General features: G+C 34.4%; 1 protein-coding gene across 3 annotated transcripts in view; it reads left to right on the top strand.

Annotated features, from left to right (window-relative positions):
- The window catches only part of LOC131686145 (fibronectin type-III domain-containing protein 3A), a 223,575-nt gene that overhangs the window by 103,634 nt on the left and 99,747 nt on the right, over positions 1 to 20,194 (top strand). Inside the window, exon 1 of one of the 3 annotated variants that reach the window (XM_058970325.1) lies at positions 2,627 to 3,058. The exons of the other annotated variants lie outside the window; for them this stretch is intronic. Within the exon in view, the coding sequence (XP_058826308.1) occupies positions 2,650 to 3,058 (409 nt within the window). The 5' untranslated portion in view covers positions 2,627 to 2,649. Of the gene's footprint in view, positions 1 to 2,626; positions 3,059 to 20,194 lie in introns of those variants that run through there. 3 annotated transcript variants of the gene reach the window in all.

Below are 20,194 nucleotides of genomic sequence, written 5' to 3'. Positions count from 1 at the left end.
ACGAAATCGTTCATTATACCTATACATAAACATTTATTGAAATAAACGAATCATTTTGTTTCATTCACAAAAAATAAAGTCGCTATCAACGTCGTCCTGCAATGTACACTAAATATGTAAAATTCACGAAAACTTTTATTCATCAAGCGGCCATAACTTCAAACCACAAGCTTTCTAGTCCTCCATGGAGGTGAGTAGGCTAAAATAAAATCGATTTTGCAAGATCGATCCTTTTAATTAATTAAAAAAATCGTTGTTGTCAAACATCGATCCAAAAATATCGATTGAAAAAAATAATATGCTAATGAATACGAAAACTTTCCTAAGATGAACGAAATAAATTCGTGAGAGCAATGAAATGATTCGATATACATAAACGTTTATTAGAATAAACGAAACATTTCGTTTTATTCACGAAAAATAATGTCGTTATCAACGATAACATTCGTGCAATTTAAACTAAATAAGCAAAATTTACGAAAACTTTCGTTCATCAAGCGGCCATTTCTTCGTACCACAATATTTGGCCATTTGGCCACATCGATTTTTTTAAATTAAAAAAAAATCTATGTTGTCAAACATCGATCCCAAAAGATCGACTGAAAACAATAATTTTCTAAGATTAATTCGTGCAACCAACGAAATCGTTCGTAATATACCCACACGTTTATTAAAATAAACAAAACATTTCGTTTCATTCAAGAAAAATAATGTCGTTATCATCGACAACATTCGTGCAGTGTACATTAAATGTGTAAAATTTACGAAAGCTTTCATTCACCAAGCGACCATTCTTGTTTATGAAATGAACGAAGCCTACTATTTAGAATGCACGAAAATACTTCGTTGCAGAAAACGACAAATGAATTCGTGCATTGCATGATCGATTTTATTATATTTACGAATATATATTATCAGTGCATATAATGCTACGGATGGATGGTCCCTAAGGGAGCCTTAGGCATCATGACCTAAACTATTACATCAATGTTCCCGGTAATCGGCGCAGGGGGACGATAATATAGATATTTATGTTCAGTACAGGATGCAAAAAACGATAACGTCCCTTACGTAGTGAATCCCAGTAATTTAAATAGTTTTCGTAATCATTTTTGAAAAATTCGACCGTGAAGACGTGTAATGTTAGTGATGAACAATGGAATTCTGATATAGCTTCATTGACTTGAAATATTATTGAAAAATGATAAAACTTATCAGTTCCGATTATCTTCGACTATCATGTTTCATCCACTATTGTTAATATTCTAGGAGAATTATATCGAGTATCGGAAGCATTGTATTTAACAGCTTCTAGCACTACAAAACCTAGCGCTTTTGATTGCTTGTCATGAAATGTTTCTTAATTAATCCCATCTGGAATTTATGTAATTCAAAATTAATTTTTACGGGACTTTCGGAACCGTCATAGGCAGTCAACGACGATCTTTAAAACATACGCAAACAATGTAATACATCCTCTACGATAGTTTGATGTCTGTTGAACAATTGTTACTCCCAGCTCAAGCTATCTTCAATGAAACTGGATATACAATTCCGATGCGCAAATCGCAACAACTGCACTGTCAACAGCAGCTTCGAAGTCAGCGTTCAGTAGCGTTGCCTTCGTTTGACTGTTTGCAGTCAGTTGAGTCCAATAACAAGTAGTGAGAGTCGCTGTCTATGATGCCTTTTAACATAATTTCCTTCGTCTTGATTGATAACGGCATTTCTAGCGCACTCGTACCAAAGACGACTTACTCTCGCATACCCACACTTTGATACATTCGCGCTCGCACACAACCGCACGTAGATACACACTCGCGTTGTTTTTGGTATGGTTTGATTGGTTGACTATGGCTGGAATGTGAAATGTGTACGCTTCTTCTACTATAACTGCTGTTCGAGTCGGCAAGCGAGCCAGCAGCAGAGGCAGCAGCATATTTGTAAATAACCGTCTTTAGAGAGCCACCCTGAACCGCATCCCACCTTCCGTTCCTAGATACCGGTACACACCATCGCCGCCCCCCCCCCCTCCCCACTTCGGCTGGGAGCTGTGTGTATTATTAGAAAAGCAAGAAAGAAGAAATTGTTTGTGCATTTTCATCCACCAGCAGCATAACCCAAAGTTTTCAACGAAAGAGATAGCGAAGGCACAGCCAAGTCAAGACCAGCAAACAGCCAGAAGAAGCAAATGTGGGCCACACATGGGATGCATTGGTTGCCCCTACATGATGATGGCGCTCTCGCCTGAATAACAGCAACAACAGCACAGCACAGCACAGAATGGTCCCGTTGTGTGCGAGCTGTTGCTTCTTTCTGCTACAACAGTGAATGAGTGTTTGAAATGCACAGACAAGAAGTTTGCTGTTATCAGGACTCAAACGGAACTGCTCTGGTTGCTTGCTGGTGATAAGCATGCCTCAAAGGCAACGTCTGGAGGCGTTGGAATGATTTAATTCTGTTCTCATGTTTTCAGTAGTCTTAAATATGTGAGCTAAGCAGAGTGTAATTAGTAGAAGAAATAATTGAAAAAAGAATGCTGATATTATTGTGTTTTATATAAAAGAAATCAGTGAAAATTCAAGTGTGAAACAGGATAAGAAAAACAAACCAACCGGAAAAAAAACTGTCCACGTACGGCCAGTGAACATGGTACGCCGAGCTGTTTCAACCTCTCCGGAATCACCAGCTCATCTAAATCACCACATAAGTCAAGCACAAACACCAACGTCTTCCACTTCCTCGTTGTCGTCCTCCTCGGACAGCCATCAGCAGCAGCAGCAACAACAACAGCAGCAACAACAACAACACTCGCCACAACAACCACAGCAGCAACAGCAGCTTTCACCCCAACCACAACCACAACCGTCTTCCCAGCATCATCCGCATCAGCATCTACAGACGCCTCCCCATCACCATGGTCACGTAAATGGACATAACATCTTTCTAACCACTCAGTACTCGCCGGAATACTATCCTGAGCATTCGTTCTACCTGCCACATCCCGATTATGGACCGGCGTCGCAGCATTCACACATCTGTCCGGTGCACGACTACGGTAAGCGAAAATTTGATTGAAACTTACTCGTTCTGTTCTGGATACGCTAAATAGAGAGACAAACAAACGAAAAAAACAAACGTTGAAGGTTCAGAGCACCACAAACGCTATGTTATTGCTCTGTTTCCTTTATTTAGACTGGGTAATTTTGAAGGCATAGTTCATCTGGTTTTGCTATGGAATTAGATAAATTTAGTTCGAATGAAGGGCGATGTGTCTGTGAAAAAAGTACACGTCCACCAATTTTATCCCTTTAAATTAATTAGTATTGATTTGCATAATTTATTTCATTCCTTTTCCTATTCATAATTCTCGCATTTCTCTTTTTTGTCGTGTAATATATTTTGAACAACTGGTTTTTAAATCATTGTTATCTGTCAGTTCATTTCGTTTCACTGAATCGTACGTTACCTTGAAATCCACGAACACCAAATGTATTCGCAAAATTTATCAAGCATTTGTCGCGAAGGAATTGTTAGATGTCTTTCATGAAATCCGCTTTGGTATTCGTCGAAGGAGATCAGAGCTCAGCTACTAGGTGCAGTCTTCTAAACGAAAATGTACTTTATGGGTGCACATTATGGTGTCCCAAAATGACATCATGTTAAAAAAGTCATCGGGCTCACTTCTTAAATGAAAGGTTAGGGTATCAGGACCACTTTCTTCTTCGGAGTGAATTTGTTAAAACGCTCCCTACTAGTGGCGAATTTTGATTTTTTGTAAAATGGGCCGATTTTAGGTAAAATTTCAATTTCATGCTTGTTGAAGTTTTCCTGAACTGTCTTCGATTTTTTTCAGTATTTTTTTATTTTTCTGGAGATCCAAATGGAGAAGTTTGGTTAGTTAGTTTGTACAAATTGTGGATTAAGAGAGCGGTAGAGCCTTTAAAACTTGGTGAAAAGTTTAATTTTTGGTGATTTTCATTAGTTTTTCTTCAAAATTGGGTATCTACAAAATTTTAAAAGTATAGAAAACATCAAATAGTTGAGCCACATGTAGGGGCGTAGTTTTGCTGAAGAAAGTGTATAGCTACGGCTAATGGGGTATGAGTTATTTAAGTTTTTGCTAGATAACCTTTTGATATTTTCAGCTATTCATAAATAATAACATTATTCTACAAAATAAAACAATTTCAGTGTGCTTAGTCCGCGTTTTGTTTTTCGCAAAATAGGAAGGAAATGATGAAAAATGGCGTTTTCTGCTTGTCTCTACTACATCAGCATCGGTTTTTATGAGTATTTGACGATTTTTTTTTAAAAATTATTTAGTATATTAATAACCACCTAGTGGGGTTGAAAATCATGAAAATTAAACAAATATGTCGAGTTAGTGACAAGTTATGGCGTATATTTGTATGCCGAATTGATTAACGTATTCAAATTTAGTATATAAAGTCTCATTTTGATGTTAGGTACCCTAGAGTGAAAAAAACACAGAAGGGTAGGGTGCATGTTAAAAAACGTTTTAGATCACGCAATTCCGAAATAGTCAATTTTGAAGGCTTTGTATTTTCGAAAAAGTTTTACAACAGAATACAGCGCATCTTCTCGTACAATAATAGTGGTGAATAAGCCTCCAAGAAGTAATTGTGGAGAATTAACTTTTCAGAACTTGGCACCATTAGTAAAGATATCATTATTTTTATAATTGATGGTACAACAATTCATAAAATTCTCATCAAATTCGATCCTGACGCACTAAAGACAAACAGAAAACGCCGTTTTAAATCATTTTCCTTCTATTTCCCAAAAAACAATATGTGGTCTAAGTATATTTGAATTATTTTATTTTTTGAAACATTATTTTTGATTAATTGCTAAAAATGTCTAAGGTTAAATAACAAAAACTTATATAAATCATACCCCATTAGCCGTAGCTATACACTTTCTTCAGCAAAACTACGCCCCTATATTTGGCTCAACTATTTGAAGTGTTTCCTGTACTTTTAAAATTTTGTAGATACCCGGTTTTGAAGAAAAACTAATGAAAAACACCAAAAATTACACTTTTACCAAGTTTTAAAGGAGCAGCAGAGTCCTATAATCCACAATTTGTACTAACTAGCTAACCAAACTTCTCCAGAAAAATAAAAAAATGCTGAAAAAAATCTAAGACAGTTCAGGAGCACTTCAACAAGCATGAATTTAAAATTTTACCCAAAATCGGCCCACTTTACAAAAAATCAAAATTCGCCAGTAGTAGGGAGCATTTTAACAAGCTCACTCCGAAGAAGAAAGTGGTCTTGCTACCCTAACCTTTCATTTAAGAAGTGAGCCCGATGACTTTTTTAACATGATGTCATTTTGGGACACCCTAGTGCACATATACGAGATCTTAATTTTTTCTGAGATTTCTCTAACCCGAAATGAGGCGATATATGTTATATGAAATGTTATGGGCCTTTTGAAAAAGTTATTGGAGAAACGCGAATAACTTCTGAAAGGTCGTAATAAAACAACAGAATTATGTTGTTAAAACAAAATTTGAAATATCTCGAGAACTACTACAATTCAGAAAATTTTTTGTTAATAGCATTTTGATTTAAAATACAGTAATCGAACAAAAAAAAATGAAATTAATGCGCCTAGAAATGTTTACGCCCTTTTGAAAAATTGCTCTTGAGTCAAAATAATCTTACTGATTGTGGAAAATGTTTAGTCTTCCATGCCGATGAAATGTGTAAAGTTTCATAGGAATCCAAGATGGTCGATCAGGATTTTAATTATTTTCGGACGGATGTTAGTGGAATTCCTCACATGTTAGTACACTTTGAGCACTCTATGCAACACTATATATTTTAAATTTAATACCTATCCAATAGCACTTCCCTCGCTCTTGTTTCCATTTTCTTTCTTTTTTCCATATTTTCTTTTTTCTTCAATCTCTTGTTTCTTTTTTCCTTTTCATTATTTTTTTCTTTTTATTTTCTTGTTTTCTTTTTATTTTCTTTTTCCGCCTTTTTATTTTTCTCTTATATACTGCCTACGTTTTTCTGGTTTTTTTTATTTTTTTTTGTCCTTTTTTTTAATTTACTTTGGCTTTTTTCTATTTTTATTTTTTCATATTTCGTTTTTATTAATTATGTTCTTTATTTCTATTTTCCTTTTTCCTTTAGAGAACATCTATCATTTTTTTCCTTTTCTTTCACCTTTTCTTCTTTTATCCGTTTTTTCTTTCCCTTTTCTGGCTCGTTCCTATTTTTTCATTTTGATGTTCTGTATTCCTTTTTCATTCTTCGCTTTTCTTTTTCCCCAATTTTTCTTCTTGCTTTAAATTTTTAAAATCGTTTTTCTCTTTTTTCTTCTTTTATCATTTACCTTTTTATCTGGATTTTTTTTCGCTTTTTTCATTTCTTCATTTTAATTAGTTCATTTTTCTCTCTACATTTATTTCGTAGTTTTTTTCCTTGTTTTTCCGTTCAATGATTTATTTATTAATTCTCGTATGTTACTTTTCTTTTTTTCTTCTTTCTCTTCCTATGTTGTCCTTTTTTTCCATTTTTCTTCGTTTTTATCATTTATCGTTTCAAACCAGGTTTTTTGTTTATTTTTATTTATTTTTTCTCTTTCTTATTTTTTCTTCTCTTATCTTTCCTTTTTTCTATTGTCATGCTTTTCTTTTTTGATTTTATTTTTTTCTTATCTCTTCTTGTTTTCTCTGTTTTTTCCGTTTCTTATTTCTGATTTTTGTGTCCATGATTCGTCACCTGCATTGATGTTATAAACCAACCTCTAAGCACCAAGATTGCTTTACTTGCTTTTTTCTTTGCACCATCGAAACGAGCACTTTTTGTGCGATTGTTAAATTATGTGAGATCCAACGCGAGTATATTTTTTCACGTCCAAGTTTTCTTGTAAAACAATGTTGCTGCTATCGCAGCAATACCTAAAGATGCCCTTAACTCACGGTGTGTCACATCATCCAGTACCAGATTACGCTCAACATTGATGTTTTCTGGAACAACTAATCTTCAAGAAACTCGTTCTTGATCGAAAAGCGTCCATGATTGAACTCGCTCCACCACCGCTATTTTTGACTAAATTTTCCACGAAAATAATAAAAAATAATCACACGATTAATTTGAATTTTTGTCTGAGAATTTTTTCAAGCTGATTTGAGCACAACAAGTAGCGCTCGTAAGTTAAAATGTTCGGAGTACGTTTATGGTAAAACATGTCAAACTTCACGATGAAAATGTTAAGTTTGGTATGACGATATCAGGGTTCTTAATCCTCGAAATATATGGACATAGTTCGAATTTTGTGGCCTCTGGTATTCGTGCTTCTTTATAAAGATCCGACGTCGCTATTTCGTATTGTCGAGCACATATTGTACCTCTGTTAGTTGATGCCAAATGCCAATTTCCTTTCAATTGTTTCTCATTTCCGACTAGTTTCTGAGTTTTCTTGAGGGTCCTAACGATTGCCAAATATTTTTCATTTGGGCGCATCTGGCAAGTTTGAAGAGTTTGGGTCCTTGTCTTGTACGTTGTTGGATTATATACAGTGAAGACCCGATTTTATCATCACCCGATTTTATCAGCCCCCGATTCTATCTAACCCCGATTTTATCAGCTTTTCGACCCGATTTTATCAGCTTTATATGAAAATTGATAGTTTGATGGGCTCTAGCAGATGAACCAAGTTGAATCCGAGTAAATCCTTTCTTAAGCATATTTTTCTCACCTTAGAGATATGAAATATGCAAAAAAAAACTTTTTTTAAAAAAATTTGCGCTGTCAGACCCCCTTAAGAGAAGTTTAAGCTAAATAATCAAGACAGGTTATGAGGCTATATCTAGGGACCAAAGAAGAATATTTTAAGAGCTTCAGTTTCTTAAAACAGAAAGAAAAATATATATCCCGATTTTATCAATGTCCCGGTTTTATCAGCCTAAAATTCACCAAGGAGCTGATAAAAACGGGTCTTTACTGTATTTTATTTATTTCACTATAGCATTGAAAGGTTTGTGCTGATATGCGCCGTGATACTATGGCACATTGTAGATACTGCTAGGTGTTGATCCGGTCATTTACTCAGACAAGATCAGCTTTTATAGGCAATACTCTCACGTTCAACTGTTTGGAGTTCAAATTGCTTTTGTTTAGAAAAATATGGTATTCTTGGTAACCGGCTACCGAGAGGTTGAAAAAACTTGAAACAAGATCTTTTCTTTTTTGGGTGATCATGTACTCGAATACTAACTGAACAACTACCTAATAAACTATGCTTTACATGTACACGAATCCTGGATCTTATACCCTTCTGAACCTCCAACTCCACGACACCTATAGGGTAGTCTGATGAGCCACCCAAAAACTAGTTTTCAGTAATTTTCATCCAGTGAAGAAATTGGTCGTTAGAGGTGTGGAATTTTCATCCTTTTTCCAAAGTAGGGTGGGAGATACCTTCAATTAAACGAACAATATTGGTTAAAACACATTTCAAGATTATTAGATATATTACCATTACAATTGTAACCAAATGTTGATGAATAATGCACAATAATAAACAACAAAATGTTGTTCATGTATATATTTTAGAGACTTCAGCATTAAGCTGGTTCGGTTGTGAACAACATTTTATTTTTGGAACTTATGAAAGCTTGCAGTGTTTTGGGTTGGCTAAGTATGATGTTACTTTTGCGACGGCACTTTGTTTCGGCAACTTGTCACAGCACATGGAAAATTCGCTCCCGCATCAAACAGTTTGCGTAGTTTTATCTTTGGTGGCAAAAAGAATATAATCATTGTGCTGAATAACAGTAGAAACTGCCATATTTATATATTCGTTGAAAGAATAATATTAAAATTGATCATTCTTCATTTCATGAGCTGTTCTTCAAGGCAAATATTATCATTGGACAATTGAAGTATACATGTATGTAATAACTTATAAAAGTATATATGTATTTTTTATACCTAATTGCAAATGAGTTTTCACATGCCAAGCGTTCGCTTTTTTATTTGAGCAAAAATTTCGTCAAGCTTATACAGCAGAATAAAATGGTGGTCAAGTTTAGTCAGCTTACAGCATATTTCTATAAGATCAAAAAATGGAAACAGTGACCGTTCTTACCACCCGACGCCATCGCCGTCGAAAATCATTTTACCTGGGTTGTCGTTCGTTATTCTGACCACATGCCCAACCCACCGAAGACGCCTACCGTAGACTGTTAACAACACGTTCCGTTCGGAGACACTAAGAGCGCGGACTTATGAGCGTTTCGTAGATGGTTAACTTCGTGCGGTAGTGTACTTCGTTCGACCGAACGGTTTTTCGAAGCCGAAAGTAAGCACGAATACTTGCCAGAAAACTTTGAATTTCTCTGTTGGTTTCGTTATCGACGGTCACTATTGAGCCCAAATACACGAACCCATCAATCACCTCGATATCGTTCCCATCAATCGATATATACTCGGTGGTAGGCTTAAAGTTTATTCCTTCGAACCTCTTGCTCTCACGTATTTTGTCTTTGACGTATTTATGATCAGTTCAACTTGCTTCACTTCAATCTTCAGTCTGATATCTCCACCACTGTCTCACCGAAAAGCTAAACTCGTTCCAATCCTCGCTCTTTTATCATACCTTCGAAAGCATTCCCTCGTTAGGTTTGTATTAGTTAGTTCTATTTTTGTAGCCTCTAGTATTCGTTCTTCTTTTTGAAGTCCAGTGACTACAAAATACAAAAGAAATCATGTGATTGGGCTTCTGATGTCCCAATGCTTATTGGTGGGCTTTGAATATCATGACTTTCATCAGGTACCCCTGTTGTATCCTCTTCATATGATGTTGAACGCCAATTTAGCTTCATTTTTTTCATTCCCAACTATATTCGGAATTTTCTTGAGGTACCGCTTAACGATTATCCAATATTTTTAATTTGGACGCAACTCTGGCGAATTTGGTGGATTTTTGTTCTTGGGCACCAATTGCATGTTGTTAAAGGTATGCTATTCCCGAGCCATTTTCCTGTAAGCAAGCGGCAAGTTAAGTCTGTCCTAAACAGCACGGAACAACTCACATGTACAAATCGCTGGCCAAACCAAGTATTTTGTCGAAAACTTTGAGAACTGGCAATTTCTTAAAATCCGCTTTGGCATATGTTTCATCGTTCATTACAACTCATTAAAACTTGTACAACTATGTTATGTACATTTGTCGTACTCATGTTTTAGCCGTGGTCTTTCTTTTGTCATCTCGATTGGGTGTGCGTTGACAGCACGGTTTGTTTTTTGCTCTTTGTAGTGTTGTGTGTGATATCCCCAATTTGTGACCGTCATCTCAAAATGTAATGTTACGTTTGAATTTGCTGGTCACTCTTCTTCCGGTTACTGCGAAATTCGGATTTCGGGTTTCTCTTGATTTCCTAGCAGAGGTTAGATGTTCACCGAATTCTTTATAAATGTTTGTCACGATTTTACCGAATCGAGTGGAATTGTGAATTTTTCTGAGGGCGTACAAAATTTTTATATGCTATTACTCTTGCTTAGACGCCATTTTGACAACTGAATGAAAAATGACGAGTGTTCAAGTTTTTTAAATGCACGATATCGTTCAACTTTTTTCCTTTCTCATATAAAGAAAGGCTATGCAATCACTGTAAAAATCGACTTTTTAACCGAGGCCCGGAGGGGCGAGTGTCATACACCATTCGATTCAGTTCGTAGAGATCGGCAAATGTCTGCGTGTGTATGTATGTGTGTGTCATTTAAACTCACACAATTTTCTTAGAGATGGCTGAACCGATTTTCGCAAACTTAGTTTCATCTGAAAGGTATAACGCTCCCATAAGCTGCTATTGAATTTTCAGTTAATCCGACTTCCGGTTCCAGAGTTACGGGTTGAAGAGTGCGGTCACACATCAAATTCCCATATAAACTGGTACCACCACGATGTTCAAATGATGTAAAACATATCAAAATTGATGTAACATTACTCTAGTTTGCGTGTCTGGATCACTGATGATCAATCAAAGCAGCTTTGACCACATTGGCCACCTATGACGGTTCATGACGCCCCGGGGAACCCGCCAAGTTCCTAAGCTAATATCACACTCATTCCCCAACGAATTCTCTACCGATTTTTACAAATTTGATTTCAAATGAAAGATACAGTAATACCATTGACTGCTGCTGAATTTCATTTGGTTCTGACTCTTGCTTCCGGAGTTACCGGGGTGTTAGTAAGGATACTCTGAAATTTTCCATATAAATCGGTACAATCGTAATAACTCAGAGGCTAAAAACTATTGAAATGGTCACCAAATTACTTCTAATCGCAGATCTAGATCACTGATTGCCAATCAAACATTCTTTGAATATATTGTCCACTATCGACGATTCCGGAAGCCCGGAATTTCGGACATATTCCACAAATAAAGTCACATCGGTTCTTCGGTGATGACTGAACCGATTTTCTCAAACCAAGTCTAAAATGGAAGGCAAAATATGCAGTTGAGTATTGCGTCGTTTAATTTGTAGATCTTGGTCACCAACAGTCATTCAAAGTCTCTTTGGCCACACTGGCCACCATCGACGGATCCGGAAGCATCCAAATTCAGAATAACGGTTATATTGGTTTCTCGAAAATGGCTTGACCGATTTGATCAACTTAGTCTCAAATGAAAGATGTTGCGTCCCCGGAAACTGATATTAAATTCAATCTCCATCCGACTTCCAGCTCCGGAGTTACGGGTTGTACAGTGCGATCACATAGAAAACTCCGATTCAAACCGATACCTCGATGAATGCAAAAAGGTGCTCTTATATATACTTACCAAGTGTAATAAGAATGAAAGACATTTCCATAATGTTATATTGTACGAACCAGCTATTAAATCATAGTTTGGAGAAATGAGAAAGGCACAATTGCACTTCTAGGTGGATTAAAACAGGTTTTTTTACAAAAGAAAAGAAAGTTTACAGCTATCTTAAGACTAGAAATAAGATTCAATATACAAGAGAGGGCCAAAAGATTTTTTTATGAAAAATTTTAAAACAAGGGATTCAGTTTGATATACAAGAGAGGGAGTAATAGTATTTTACAAAATATTTTATAGTTATCTTAAAACTAACAATATAGTATAGTACACAAAAGGGGGAACAAATTACTTTGCTATTTGTCACAATAGGAGGCCTTAGAGATTTCAAAAATGAGTGTTTTTTTTGTAATGCTCTACTGCGGGTGCGAGTGTGGCCATGGGGGGGGGGGGGCGGTGTTTATGAAAGATGGAGGTGTTAGGATAAGTGGGGGCGATACTACACCAAACTGCATATTATACATTCCATTTGAGACTTGTTTTGAGAAAATCGGTTCGGTCATCTCCGAGTAACCGATGCGCAATTGTTGGTCACACTCAGACATACACACATACGAATACACATGTTTTTCAAACTCAACGAAGTGAGTCAAATGGCATAAGAGTGTCGGCCAACAATTTCACGCAATTTGTAATTCATTTTAATTATTTTTGCATCATTTATACATATATTGATTACCGGTTTATATCGAAATTTCGCATGTGGCCGCATACTTCAACCCGTCACACAGGAACCAGACCTCCGATTCAAAGGAAATTTAATAGCATTCAATAGGAATATTCTAGCTTTCATTTGAGACTGATTTCGTGAAAATCGAGTCAGACATTTCTGAGAAGCAGATGTGAATTCAACTCAGAAACATAACCACTTTCCCGAAGCTTCCGGTACCACCGAAGTTGCCCAATGTGGTCAACGTTGGTTTGATTGGGCATCAGTGAGCTGAAACTATAAATCCAAACATTTTCGAACAAATTTATGATGTTTTGCATCTCTCAGATATTATAGTGATTCCGATTTATATGAGAATTTCGTGCGTGACCCCACTCTTCAACCTGTAACTTCGGAACCGGAAGTCGGAATTAAATGAAATTTAATAGCAGCTTATAGGAACGTTGTACCTTGCATTTGAGACTAAGTTTGAAAAAATCGGTTCAGCCATTCCTGCGTAACCGATGTGCTTATTTTTTGGTCACATACATACATACACACGCACACACACATGCACATACATTTGCCTAACTCGACGAACTGAGTTGAATGGTATAAGAGACTTAGCCCTTCGGACCTCGGTTAAAAAGTTGGTTTTCAGAGTGATCGCATAGCCTTTCTATAGGAGAAAGGCAAAACAAAAAGAACATAGAGGTAGAATTTAAAGAGAGAAGAACAAAAATCAAAAAAAGAGGAAAAAATAATAGACGGATATAATGGAACAAAACGAGAAAGCTACAAAATCATATTTAAGATAATATAAAAAGATTATTGATATGCAAATAGTCGAAAACCTCCCATTATCAAAAATAGTAGAAAAAAGACATCCAAATCGGGAAACAATAAAAAATAGACAAAATTAAAACAATAGAAAAGTACAAGTTTGAAAACATTACAAAAATAGAAATAATTAGACAAAGGAAATGAAATAAAAAAAACCGACGAAATAGAAAAATATTGAAATAAAATGAAAAACGAATAAACTGAAAAATTAAGAATAAAATATAAAAATGGAAAAACTAAAAAAAATACAAAATTGAATTAATAAATGGAAACAATTACACGGAATAGATTGAAGAAAAAAGTGGAAAACAGGAACAAATAGAAATAGCCCACAAAGAGACAAAGATGAAATCAAAGAAAATATGAAGTTGATTAAAAATGGGTAAAAATAAAAATTGAAATAGAGAAAAAATAGGAGAATTACAATAAAGAAAAATGAAGAAATTTAAAAAAGTGAATGGGTTAAATAAATAAATAAATCCATATTAAGTAAAAGAGGAGAAAAAATGATAATATGGAAAATAGGGCGTAGCATTTTTTTTTTGATTCTACAAATCCCCTCCTTATATATTGTGACAAATGTCAAAGTACGTACAGATGCCATGTTTAACATCATTTAGACCATTTTTGATCACCGCCTACTTCGCTTGAAAAAATAAGGAGAAAAAAATATATTAAATGCTAGGTTCTGTTCGATTTCTGTGATTTTTTAGCATCAGACAATCAGAAATGTTTATGATTTGCAGCACGGAGCAGGAACATTGTTCAAAATAGGGGATTTTGGGGACAAAATGACCCAGTACTCCACTTTCCCGTAGTTACGGTAAACGGAAATATCTCCATTCAAATACTAAGATTATTTCCTTTAAAAAGAGTTATGAATTCTAATTTTTTGAGTGCTGTTTCTTAAGTTATAGCATTTAATATATTTTTTATCCATATTTTTCCATAGTACCAATTTTAAAAAAGTCAAGCGAATTGGGTGGGGGTCTAAAATTGTCCAAATAATGTAAAATTTGGCATCCGAGTTTACTTTGACATTTGTCAGAATATGAAAGGGGGCGGGGGACTTTGAGAATTCAAAAATAAGTGATTTTTTGTAATGCCCTAATGGAAAAATGATATGGTTCTATTTTACGCAAATTTTTCTTAATATATTATATTTATATTTTGATTGATTTTTATAACCAGCGATGGATGAAATTCCAACATCACGTACATAGATGATCGGTGTTAAGTCAAACCGGATTAAGTGACATTGTATTGATTTCGAGAAAAACGAGCTTAAAATTTGAATCACAGCATCCTTTATATTATAATTCGAAATAATTTCAACCATAATCCATGCTAATTGTAACATATTGCAACTCTTGCAAAAGTGGAATGTAGCTGAAGAAATTATTTATCCAGTGATATCATTATCTCACTTTTTGATATTTTTCGGCTTAGTCCGGTCTGACTTAACACCGACCAGCTGTCACCCTAATCCAGACCCAAATTACATTTTTAATCGAAGAATGTTTCTCCTGAATATGCCATTTGAGGCACATTCCTGCCTTACTATAGCTAGGTATTACTACCTTCTACGCATAATTGTCTCATGTTCTATAGGATTATCTATAGACATCGCACGATTATGCGTGGAACGGCTGAGCAGCCGATGGAGAATTGGTGAATCCCAGTCAGTGTGTTTTCCCAGCCTGCAATATATTCGGTGGAAGCCGATCGAAGCACGTGTATATCATTTTGGGATATAATTTATACGAAACTGCGATATTTGAAACCAATTCCGAATGAGAACTGCTGCGATGGGGAAAAGATTCTTGTATTTCGCTGACTGAAGCAGACTCCACTTCGCTGTTGGTGACGTGGTAAAACTGGTTTTAGCACTCAAGTTTCAGATGCTCGAGAGCACTCGTTGATTAACAAGCCAATGAAGATTGCTGCATTACTTTTTGGTGATAAAAGTGTATATTACCGACCGATTAATAACACGGAACTGGACATACCGGTTTTCATTTTGTTTCCAGTTTGCCAGATCTTATCTTAAGCGGCACGATCACGAGGATAGATCGATTAAATAATCACTTGAAATTATGCAGTGTTGAGCTGCATTCAACAAAGTTGCGAGGTTTGCGTGATGCTATTTTTCCCAATATCCGCGTCCAAATTTCGCACAACAGTGCTATTTGGTTCAGACCGCACTGCTTAGGAGTATATTTATTGATAAATAGAAGAGGCACACTTATTTGCCTTCTTCTACTGTAGGGGTTATATGAGGTAAAACATACCTGAGTTTGAAATATAAACGAATTTTAAAACTTCTATTTATTTCATTTGTGCTAAATTTCAGATTTTCTCTAGGATATAAGCAAGAGTTTGACCTCCCTTTCACACACGAGTGTACGTTTTATGGCAGCCTTCTCATACAGCTACCATTGAGTCACTCGTGAATTGTACATAATGTTGGTGTTGTTCCTGCACTCGACTGAGGTGGAATGCCAACGAAACTGCTGCGAGACTCGAATGTCTCGTCCTGTACCCTTCAACCGTGCTCTCCGTTTCCACGGATGACGATGCTACCCAGGCGACGGGTGTCAGTTTTGAGACACAACAATTGAGGACATGATCGCCTGTCTGCTTTTAGTCGGCGCTGTCGCATTGTTTGCCTTTCATTTTCGACATTTTACGAGATTTTTATGGGGCAATTTGTTCGCACTGAAAACAAATGCCATACAATTAACTACTACCAGTAAATGGCGAGAACAATAACTAAATGTCAGTGGCACACGAGGGAAACCGAAGATCGATGGTCAAAGTCCTGCAACGGAGATTAAGCTTTAGCCTGAGGCTGAAGGACGGATGCAATTGATTTGTGTGTTTCTGATTAGTTGTGGGAATTGCAAAACTGATCATTTTCCGTGTGAGGGATCTAAAACAGTGCGATCAAATGATGTAGAAATTTATAGGTTAAGGTTCCACGGTTTCATAGTCAAATTATTTGAAACTACGTTTGTTTACATCACACATTTCGTCCACTTCAGATCTAGAGTGGCCAGATTTAAAATAGTTTTATGGAAAAATGTTTAAAAAATATGCGTGTTTTAGTGGTAGGACTTTTCTCTCGATACGTGTAGTATAAAATGGTTGATGGCGAGCAACGAAAAAAATCGACCGGAAGCTTATGATCTGGCAAGGAATTAGTAGCTGCGGACTAAAAACCAAGTTTTTTAACCATCCAGCAAAACTCGAAGCTGAATAAGGAATAGTGTCTGGAGAAATGAATATTAACCGTTTGGACTGAGTTTGAACTTAATTTAATGAGCGCCGGTAATCGCATGAATACACTTTTAGATTTGACAAATATCAACTTTTAACGCAACGAAGGATCACAGTCGGAGCTCGTCCGTTGCAGTTCTTTAAATCTGAAATTATATTCGCCGATTTAGCTAAGTACGTTCGGTAATTGACTCGATTTAAAACTCAATTAGTCTGCTCACATGGATTACAGAATCAAGAGAGCTTGCATGGCTTTCGGCCAATGTAGACGTACTTTCGGCACTTACATGGGGACTTGAACCCAACTACATTCATTGGATCGACACAACAATTGTTGGATCTGGAATACGGGTGCCTAGTTGGGTGGCGGAATGAAGAAACCACAAAAATCCAGTTAAAGCTGTACCACTTTCGGCGGATGATTCTGATGGCTATGACTGGTGGGAGCACGACAAAACCTACTGCTGTTCTAGAGCCACTCTTTTTTATTCATACCAACTTAAGGATACTGGGCTTAGGAAAAGTAGACAAATAGATCGTGCAACTAGCAACACGAGACTGTGGCTCCAAATTGTTAATTGGGATGAGTATATATTTGCACCCTGCGACCTTGTACTCACATACAGTTATCCTTTCAAACCCCTCAATGCGAGAATTCCGCCACGCGAGGAATAATTTTCTGGCTGCATGGAGAGTCCACTTGAAAAAAACACAGTTTGTTACACTGACTTTGTATTAGTTAACACTGTAGCACCATAAATTATTGTAAAACTGCTAGTTTGCCTTAAAGATGCAGGATTATTCCTTCCAAACTTTGGCCATTTAACGTAAAATAAATGTTTTACCGAAACCTTTTGTCGAATCTAAAATCCTACTTGAATTGAACATTCCAGTTTCATGATAATAAAAAAAAGTCCAATAAATAGGTAATAAATAGTTTAAAAACCGATTCAATCCACCTAGCAGTGAGATGAGACATTTCTTACACATTCACACACTATTGGATTAGTTTGCAGAACTCACGAGAAGTAAGCACCCAACTAGAGGTGGGATGAAAACAGTTTCTAGTCTTGCACGAATACAATCTCGAATAAACTGAATAAATTATAGAAATCAACAAAACGACCGAAATAAAAAAGTAAAGCAAAAAATGAAATAATAGGTTTTTAAATTCATAAAATAAGTTAAAAAAATAATATAAATCAAAATTATAAAATACACGAATCAAATTAGATTAGGTTATTAAATAAAAATTAAGATTATATTTAGAAATAGTTATAAGATTAATAGAATTAATTGACTCCTACTAACAAATTGAATGAAATAAAACGAATGACTGAACATTAAATGCATAAAATTAAAGATATGAATAAAATGCATCTAATGAATCAATTGAATCAAATGAATTAAATGAATCAAATGAATTAAATGAATCAAATGAATCAAATTAATCAAATGAATCAAATGAATCAAATGAATCAAATGAATCAAATGAATCAAATGAATCAAATGAAACAAATGAATCAAATGAATCAAATGAATCAAATGAATTAAATGAATCAAATGAATCAAATGAATCAAATTAATCAAATGAATCAAAGGAATCAAATGAAACAAATGAATCAAATGAATCAAATGAAACAAATGAATCAAATGAATCAAATGAATCAAATGAATCAAATGAATCAAATGAATCAAATGAATCAAATGAATCAAATGAATCAAATGAATCAAATGAATCAAATGAATCAAATGAAACAAATGAATCAAATGAATCAAATGAATCAAATGAAACAAATGAATCAAATGAATCAAATGATTTAAATGAATCAAATGATTCAAATGAATCAAATGAAACAAATGAATCAAATGAATCAAATGAATTAAATGAATCAAATGAATCAAATGAATCAAATGAACCAAATGAACCAAATGAATCAAATAAATCAAATGAAACAAATGAATCAAATGAATCAAATGAACCAAATGAATCATATGAATCAAATGAACCAAATGAATCAAATAAATCAAATGAATCGAATGAATCAAATGAATCAAATGAAACAAATGAAACAAATGAATCAAATGAATCAAATGAATCAAATGATTTAAATGAATCAAATGATTCAAATGAAACAAATGATTCAAATGAATCTAATGAATCAAATGAATCAAATGAATCTAATGAATCTAATGAATCAAATGAATCAAATGAATCAAATGAAACAAATGAATCAAATGAACCAAATGAACCAAATGAATCAAATAAATCAAATGAACTAAATGAATCAAATGAATCAAATGAAACAAATGAATCAAATGATTTAAATGAATCAAATGATTCAAATGAATCAAATGAAACAAATGAATCAAATGAATCAAATGAATTAAATGAATCAAATGAATCAAATGAATCAAATGAACCAAATGAACCAAATGAATCAAATAAATCAAATGAAACAAATGAATCAAATGAATCAAATGAACCAAATGAATCATATGAATCAAATGAACCAAATGAATCAAATAAATCAAATGAATCGAATGAATCAAATGAATCAAATGAAACAAATGAAACAAATGAATCAAATGAATCAAATGAATCAAATGATTTAAATGAATCAAATGATTCAAATGAAACAAATGATTCAAATGAATCTAATGAATCAAATGAATCAAATGAATCTAATGAATCAAATGAATCAAATGAATCAAATGAATCACATGAATCACATGAATCAAATAAATCAAATAAATCAAATAAATCAAATAAATCAAATGAATTAAATGAATCAAATTGATTTAATTCATCCAGTGAATACAATGAATCAAATTAATGAAATGGATCAAATGAATAAAAAGAATGGATGAACAAAATGAATAAAGTAAAAAATAAATGAAATGCATAAATAAAACAAACGAATTAAATAAACAAAATGAGCTGATAAAATGAATAAAAAGAAGAAAATGAGCAGAATTTAATGCATTGATTAAGATGAAAAATTGAACAATGGTAAAAGGTTATAAATTAATATAAAGAAATAAATTGAATCAAATAAATTATTTGGATGGAATGATTAAAACTGAAAAAGATTATTAAAATGAAGAAACTGAACAAAATGAATAAACTGGAAAAAATGAATAAAATGCATACAATGAAAACAATGAATAAAATAAGTTAAATGAATGATATGAGTAAAATGCACAAAAAGAGTAAACTGATCAGAGTGAATCCAAAGAATAAAACGAATAAAATAAGTAAAATGAACGCAGATGAACAAAACGAATAAAAAGATGCGGAATGAAATAATTAATTAAAAAGAAATGGTCATATATTTGAAGCTAAAAATATTTTTGAATAAAAAAAATGAATAAACCGGATTGTACGAATTTGAGAACCATTGCATCAGAAAGTTTTGAAATGTTTTTGAAAATCTCATCTTCTGAGAAAAGGCTAATAAATATGCAATGGACTTTCTAGAGCTTCCATCTTTTCTGGTTTTATTCTTTTTGTTTTCATGCTTTTTTACTTGACGGCTTCGTTT

Source organism: Topomyia yanbarensis, chromosome 2 (assembly GCF_030247195.1).
Source record: "Topomyia yanbarensis strain Yona2022 chromosome 2, ASM3024719v1, whole genome shotgun sequence".
NCBI lineage: Eukaryota > Metazoa > Arthropoda > Insecta > Diptera > Culicidae > Topomyia > Topomyia yanbarensis.
Note: the sequence above shows the minus strand (reverse complement) of the source record. Positions and strands in the feature narration are given on the sequence as shown.